An 8,886-nucleotide genomic window follows, 5' to 3' on the forward strand; every position below is an offset into this window, starting at 1 on the left:
CTGCAAAAACTAAAAGATGGAATTGAAAGACTTAAATGTGTTTTAATAAACTGAAAGGTGTCTTTTGGATTTGAATGTAGGTATAGAAATAGAATTTTTTTTTTTTTTTTTTTTTTTTTTGGTTTTTTGGAGACAAGGTTTCTCTGTATAGTCCTGGCTGTCCTGGACCTCAAATTATAGACCAGGCTGACCTTGAACTCAGAAGTCTGCCTGCCTCTGCTCCCTGAGTGCTGGGATTAAAGGCATGCGCCACCACACTCAGCTTAGAAACAAATTTTACATTTTCTTTTCTTCTTTTTTATTTTGTTTTCAAAGAGGATGGTTAGTGTTTTGTTCTTTTTTTGATTTCTTATAAATTACTATATCATCTTGAAGAGAAGAAAGAATGAAACATTGAACATCTGCTTCATTTGGGTTGTGAAAACTATAGATGATTTTGTCCTGTACCAGGTACCAAACATATTATTTCAGATAATGGAGATTACCTGTATATTTCGTGCAGTGTTTCATTATCTCTATTATCATTTCCATGCACTCTCTTGTCCTTCAGCCTGTATCTAATGCTGAATTTTAATTGGGTCCATCCCTACCAGTTCTATGGAAAACATTACCTATCTAAATCACATGTGGGTATTTTGTCCCAATTAAAGGCTGTGTTCTGAGAGTCTTTTATACTCAGGAGGATGCCAATGACTTAGATAAAATAGAACAAGACTAGTGACTTTTTAAAAAGCAATACTGGAATTTTTATAAATGAAGACTTCTCCAATCCATTACAAATAGGAGTATTTGACCAAAGTATCTGCAAGATTTTAAATATTTAAAAGTGAACAACACAGAGCTTCATTTTCATCTTTGAGTGAAGAACAATGCCTCGGTAAGTGAACTGAGAGCATGGGTGTTACCGTGAACTTCCCCTATTATTACTGGGGAATACTTCAGCAACCCCTTGCTTCAGTTTTGAAAGTTTATGAAGAAAAAGGAAAAGGAATTCTCTCTACAAGTATGGAATATTTAGGAAAAAAATATATGTCATATTTTTCCTGAGATATAGCCAGTAATTTCCTTAAGAGAATGTGTGAAGAGAAAGTCTATTACTTTAAGAGAAAAGCAATCCCAGAAAAATCTTGCTATTTTATTTAAGTTTCATTTTAAATGTGACAGCAATATTGTGGAATATGGTACACTACCGGGTCATACATAAATTATAAAAGTAGATCATTGTGTTTCTGTGCCACTTGACAATCACTTCATACTTTCAAATTTCTTTTATCTATTCTATAGTTACAAAATGTGTACAACATTATGTAAACAAATTCATTATTTATATTTTTAGTGTATAATATTTATGTATTACACACATAAAGTAAATACATATTTTCTTGCATTAAATTATGTAATCCTGCTCTTAAAACATTTTAAAAGACTTATTTATTTATGTTTTTGAAATCATAATAAAAGTATGTTCTTTCTAGATTCCCTTTCCTACCTCCAAACTGTCACATATACCCTCCTTGCTGTCTTTCAATTTCATAAAATCTCTTTTCATTAATAGATATTTCAACAACAACAACAATAACAACACACACACACACACACACACACACACACACACACACACACATATTCCTAACACATATGTATGGATGTTTTCTTGGCATGGATGTATGCATATCATGTTTATGCAGGTCTCTTAGTTCACTTTGTGCATGCTGGAATCTGAAACCAATTCCTCTGGATGACCAGTAAATATTCCTAATTACTGAGTTAGTTCTCTAGTCCCTTTCCCAATGGCTATAAGGTTGGGTTTTTTGTTGTTGTTGTTTTTGGTTTTTGGTTTTGGCTGGGGGCCGAACCATGAAGACTTTCCTTAGTGTATTTTGATATTTAATTTCACTAGAAATATATATTTAATATATGGAAATCATATACAGTTTCTTTTAAATTTTAATTTTATTTATAATTCATTTTTTACACTCCATATTCCATTCCCCACCCCTCCTCATCCACCCTCTGACTGTTCCATATCCCACACCTCCTCCCTGCCTCAGTTTCTTCTAAAAGAAATAAATGATGCTTCATGTATCAAGTATACAAATCCACTCATAAATATTGATAAAGAGAATGTTCATTCTCTTTAAACTCACCTTTTAACATTCCATTTCAAATATGCATGGCAATCAGTGGAAAACCAGGAATTTTTTTTAATATTTTAAAATAAAAGTAATACAATTTAAAGCAAATTGATGATCACCATTTATAAAATTAAACTTTATTATTCATAAACATGAAATGATCACCTTTAAGAATGATTTCAAACTTATTAGATTTCACAAGTTTAAAAATTACATTTATAGATAGAACAATATTTTGTTTTAAATGTGTCTATATTTAAATATAAGAAGAATTAGTAAAGACGACACACAATTTATGTTCATAAGGATTTTGAGGAAGAGCTGTGAAAAGATAATGCACTGGTTTGACAGAAGGAAGTTCTGCCCACTATTCTAAAGATTTCTGTATAGAAACTCATGACTAGGTATCAGATTTTTATGCAGCCACTTTGAGTTTGGTTTATCTGAAAGCAAATCCATAACTGGAAATGCAATGGGGTCTAAGATTTTTGAAATGACTTTCAGTATTTCTAAGTATAGTTTTCTCCAAATATCAATATCAGTCTTAAATCATTCAAGTCATTTCCTAGTCAATTCATCCCAGTGTTTCCTCACTTATGAAGAAGTGAAATTAATCTTGTGAGCATTTCTAGATGTGAAATTAATCTTGTGAGCATTTCTATCAATGTTATATTTATTATTTTCAGTAAAAGTACCAAAAGTAATATTGGCAAAGCTAGCTTATAGCACCTTCATTGTTCAATAAATTATAGAAAGGCCAGGTAATACATATCTCAATTTGCTCGAGATCTTGTGTGTCATAAATCTAAGTGGAAAGTAAGAAAAAAAAGTGTTAGTATATTTTATTACTCCTAGAGAATTCATTCTTTTCTCTAGGCTTATAAAGAACTTGAATTGTTTCATTAAAGTAGACACTTGTCTTTTGCATTCTGTATTTCCTCCATCATTTGTTACTACACACGATGTTGACACATATATTTGTATATTTTTCAAGTTTTTAATAATTTGAATTAAAATGTTAAATGTATCTGTATTATACCATTCTGAAAAGTATGCAAATATCAATATCCATCATTAAAGGAAACACTCAGACCATCAGAATGTAATAATTTTACTTACAGATTTCTACAGGAATTAAAATATTGCCAGATTGTTTTGTACATGGATATTTAATTTTGCTAATAAAAAACTGTAATATTAGAATTTTACTAATGCTAACAGATTTTTAAAGAGACCTAGTAAAAATATTACACTGGTTTTCTAATGCCAAAAGACTATTCTTTAAAACCTATATACAAAATATATCCAGACTGTACAAGCTTAACAACAATATATATGTGTATAAAAATAATTTATGCATCCTATAACCACTTGAAAATAAGACTATCAACATGAAGAAGAGTAGGACTATATTTAAGGGAGGTTCTTTGGAGGGAGAAATGTAGTTACAATGTAATATTAAAACAAAAATTAAGACTGAAACAACAAACAAAACAGAAGCCCAATGGGGTACTGCAGGTACCTTTATTTTATTTTATTTCATTTCATTTTATTTTATTTTATTTTATTTTATTTTATTTTATTTTATTTTATTTTATTTTATTTATTTATTTTTGGATGATTGCTCCAGAAAAAGTTTCCAATATTATGTTCAGGAGGTGGTAAAAACAAGAGTGTCAATTTTTTCCTTGTATCAAACGTTGGAGAATATTTCATACTTTCACAGTACAACTAATCCCTTGTGTAGAAGATTAAAAGCTTCATAAAGAATGGTATTGAATATTATACAATGTTTTCTGCATTTGTCAATATTGGCATATGATTTTTATCTTAGCTTCTATTAGTATGTCAAGAACATTGACTGCCAATGTTGAAATTTTCTCCAAAGCAAGGACAAACTAAATTTGATGAAGACGTCTGACATGTTTAATGCACTAACTATAAGATCTGTAAATAACTTGTTTACTACTTTAAAATTGATCAAAATTATTAGCTGGCATTCATTTTATTTTTTTGGCATTTTCTTGCTTTGGTATTTAAGTCTTGACAACATTATCAATATTACTTTATGAGTGTTGATCACTACAGAAATAAAATTTTCCTCAATTTTATGGAATTTATTCTTGAAATCATGTAATCTTTAAAATTTTTAGGTTAATAAATTCTTAAACAATGTCATTATTTATACTTATGTTCTCTGAAACTAAAATATCTTCCTACTGTTTGAAAAAAGGTAAGTCTATATACGATGCATAATTTTGGAAATCAATTCACATTTGATTATGGAACTTGTTGGCATACATGTATTAACCTTAGTTCTTTTTATTTTCATGCTATCATTTTGATTATTCTTTCAATAATATTAACTTAAAATACTATTACATCATTCCCCTATTTTTATTTTCTTCCTGTAGGCATTTCTATGACCCCTCACTCCACCCCTTGTATATCCCTCTACTCTCAAATTGATGCCATTTTCTTTATTATTACACACATGCACATTCAAATACACACACAAAAAAACCACACTAACATATAAACACACATATACACACACAACCACATATATATATATGAACAAATATAGAAGCACAACCTGAAGAAGCCATATACTTTGTTCATTGTGCTTATATGGTTTCAGGGAGTTTCATCTTAGAAGCAGCTAGTGCTCCTGTATTAGACATTAGTCACTCAGTGGTCATTAGTTGATATAACATCATTTTGATATCTATTCAATATCTTTTTATAATTCTATTTGTATAACTTGTATATTTTTCATTATTTTATATTAGTTTATTGATTTTAACGTTTTTATAACATTCAATCTTTGTGTTTCTTCTCTAACATTATTATTTAATGGTGGTAGTTTATTATTATTAACTGTCTTTTAGTAAGGAACTTGCTGACAACAATAATTGTCATACTATTCTTCTTTGACTTGATTGTTTTCTAAGTTTTTTCTTATTTCTTCTTTAATATATCATTAAAATGTAATTTATGGATATTTAGGATTTTTTTCTATCTTGCCATCTATTTTTATTAATTTTGGAGTTGGAAAAGGAATATGGAGTAATTTGATTTGTCTTTTAACTTAAAACTTATTTTGCCTCTACATATGATGTACCAGACTTGTTTCATTCAGTATAATATTGTACAGGACCATCCATACTGTTGTACACAGATGAAAGGTGGAAGGCCAATATCTTCAGACTGGTGATTACCAGGCTAAGTAACTGAAGAATTGTATTTATAGAGAATACTTTGTGTGCATTTATACTGATATTTTTCATGATTTTTTATATATTCTCTTAGATTATATTGGTGTATAGTGTTGACACTTATGACTTTTAAATTGAATTTCAATAGGATTGAAAGCTGAATATGAAAATCTTTTAAATATTTTCATTGGGATATTTATTTAAAATCTTCCAGTTTCTTTAATAATCATATGCTAAGATGTTGAAAGCACAGATATCTGTAATTTTAATTAGATCCTTTTGGTGCCTTTTTATTTGGTAATAATCTTTGATTCTAGTAATGTCTTTTTTAATTTCACAAAGATATTCTGTTATAAATATACTCTAAACATTTAAGAGGCAATTCATCTACTGACAAAACATGTATTCAGTATCTTTTTTACTAAAATTCAAAAATGTGTTAGGTGGCCTATTCTTTAATTTAGTTTTATTTTTTAATCACACAGCTCACCTTGTCAGCATTTTAGATTGAGACCTTGATAGATATCTGTCAGATATATCATAGTACAGATATGATCTATTCAATAGATGCCACTCTAATTTATCTACTTGGAATAATATTTTTGGTCTCTCGGCATTTGACAAAACACTTTATTACCATTTTAGAAAAAATATTCAAGTAAGAATTACATTGCTCAATGTTCATTAGTTCACATCTCTAAGTAATGCTTTCTTTTTCTTTTATATTCTGTTTTGTTTTGGTTTGTTTTGGTTTGGTTTGGTTTTTTGAGACAGGGTTTCTCTGTATAGCGATGGCTGTGCTGGAACGCAGTCTGTAGACCAGGCTGGCCTTAAACTCAGAAATCTGCCTGTCTCTGCCTCCCAGGTGCTGGGATTAAAGGTATGAGCCACCACCGCTCATTAAGTAATGTTTTCTTTAACCTTTGTGAATCTCATTCTTTTAGAATTTTGAAGTTGCTAAAATAAATTGTTAAATACATATATCTCTTTCAATGGAAAAGAGTAACAGTCTCCATCTCATCACTTGCCATTGCTTTTTTACTTGCCTCTGTCTTTTTAATAGCCACATTAAGGTGTTTTGTCTCTAATTAATTTTATCACATTTTATAACATTTATAATATATAAATTTTTATACCATTAATGTTTTATAACATGTAGAATCATTAATGGTTCTCATGAGGAATTGATAAAAAGTGTCACCTTATTTCACTAAGCTAATGAAATTTACCTTTAATTTCAATCAGTTTGAACTCTTCACATTAACACCCCTACACTTGATCATAAATTTTAGAACTCAGTGTTTTTATACCATGCATTTTCTGGGAACTTGACAGTTAATAACAACTAGGAAAACATGGTATGGTATTCCATGGTGTGTAGTTTGACATTAGCTACACTTGAGTAGAACTGTTAAAAACACAAAAGATATCATGCATTGTATCATGTTTAGCTGTATGTACAAAATAGTCTTTGTTCTAAGATTCAGCTAGCAGAGCAATATTTTGGGTGTTACTATGGATGTGTATGAATATACTATTCATAAATCCAAATAATCAGTTTTAAGAGATAGAAATCATCATCTATAATATGAGTTAATTTCTAGAAATCCCAAGGTTTCTCTAAAAAGAAAAAGTTCTGAGTCAAGCTTGTGAAGTTAACTCGAGGCAAATGGCCTATTCTGAAAGTCTTCCGCAAACACTACTATTTTGATCATCTTTATTTCTCTTTCCATGTCTGTCTTTTTACATCATTGTCTCACACATTCACTGATTTCTAACATCCCTCCCTATATGTATGTGCGTGTGTATGAAATAATCAAAGAATATAAATGCATTTCATATGTAAATGCATATATGATAATAAATACATAAACAGTTTTACAAATAATCCACATGTTAAATGTCTCTGGGCATTCCTAACTGGTGCAGATAGGTTATCTAGAAGAGGAACTTACATTATATAACTTTATATTAAACAACTTAATATTTATTAAGATGAGAGTATTCATGTAACAGCTACTGTTAAAGAAATTAACTGTAAGTGCTTAACATCATACCATTTGACAGACAGCCACATATAGTGTATTAACAACTAAGCATACTAAAACATAGGCAAATAAAAATAAAATACTTGATTTTTCACACATAAAGTCTGGTATAGAGAACAAAAATAAACTTTTAAGAGGAATGCTAGTGATTTATCAATTAATTTAAGTTATTGTCAATTACTGCTTTTCTCTTTAAGATAAACTTGTACTTTGAGACTATGGCCAACTCCACCCTGGTGACTGAGCTCCTCCTGGAAGTTTTTGCTGAGACTTGGGAACTCAGGTTATTACTCAGTGTGCTGTTTCTGCTGGTGTACCTGGGCAGCCTGTTCGGGAATCTTACCATCATCATTGTTACTACAGTTGACCAGACCCTGAAAACACCCATGTACTTCTTCCTCAGGAATCTGTCCATACTAGACATGTGCTACATTTCTATTACTGTGCCCAATGCCTGTATAAACACTCTCACTGACCACAGGAGCATTTCTCTGGCTGGGTGTGCGGCACAGATCTTTTGGTTCTTCTTTTGTGCATGTGTAGAGGTTCAGTTTCTCACCATCATGGCCCAGGACCGCTATGTGGCCATCTGCAAGCCTCTCCTCTACCCTAGGATTATGAATCATCAATTCTGCGTTCAGATGACACTGGCTTCCCTACTTACCTCCTTCATCCTTTCAGGTATGAACACTTTCAAAACTTTCCAGCTATCCTTTTGTCACTCAAATGTAGTCCCTCAGTTCTTCTGTGATCTGCCTGCTTTGCTGAGGCTTACTTGCTCTGACACCTTTAACAACAAAATCATATTTCTTCTGACTGCCATTGGCCTTAGTGGTACCTGCTTTACTTTCATTGCCATATCATATGTTCGCATATTATCAACTGTCTTGAAAGTTCCTGTCAAAGGAGAAAGAGGGAAAGCCTTTTCTACATGTGTTCCTCACATTATTGTAGCGTATTTGTTTCTTTGTTCTGGTGCCTATGCATATCTAAGACCTCCAGCAATCTCAGAAGTAGTTGAGGATATGACTCTTTCTGTATTTTATACCACTGTTCCTCCATTCTTAAACCCTATTATCTATAGTCTTAGAAATAAACAAATAAAGAAGGCTGTGAAGAAAGTAATATTCAGATTTTTCATCGTTGAATAAAATAAATAAAAAATATGGACATACAAATCTGCACATGCACATTAAAGCACTTTTTACTTTATGTATTGGAGAGATGTTTTTTACATTATATATACTGCTTATAATTTCCTCCCTCTTCTCATCCTAGTACTTTCCTGCTCACTTGTATTCCCAACCTTATTCCCCCATCCATGTCCTCCCATATGGACATAATAAAAAATTTAAAAATAAGTTTACAGAAATAAGGAAGAAGCCTTGATGCCAATTATGTGGGAAGAACAGTCTAATATTACCCTTGAGTTTGTTTTCTTTTGGTCATCCACTGCTGGGAATGCAGCCTACTTTTAATTGTAAT

General features: G+C 30.8%; 1 protein-coding gene across 1 annotated transcript; it reads left to right on the forward strand.

Moving 5' to 3' along the window:
* The first annotated feature begins 7,619 nt into the window (after nt 1-7,619).
* On the forward strand, nt 7,620-8,552 carry LOC110297452 (olfactory receptor 14C36-like). Its single transcript, XM_021166208.1, has one exon. The coding sequence runs from the start codon at nt 7,620-7,622 to the stop codon at nt 8,550-8,552; it is 933 nt and encodes a 310-aa protein (XP_021021867.1).
* The last annotated feature ends 334 nt before the right edge of the window (nt 8,553-8,886 follow it).

The sequence above is a fragment of the Mus caroli genome, chromosome 7 (genome assembly GCF_900094665.2).
Source record: "Mus caroli chromosome 7, CAROLI_EIJ_v1.1, whole genome shotgun sequence".
Classification (NCBI taxonomy): domain Eukaryota; kingdom Metazoa; phylum Chordata; class Mammalia; order Rodentia; family Muridae; genus Mus; species Mus caroli.

Coding starts and splice junctions, on each gene's coding strand:
- LOC110297452 (XM_021166208.1), top strand. CDS start 7,620: ATGGCCAACTCCACCCTGGTGACTGAGCTCCTCCTGGAAGTTTTTGCT.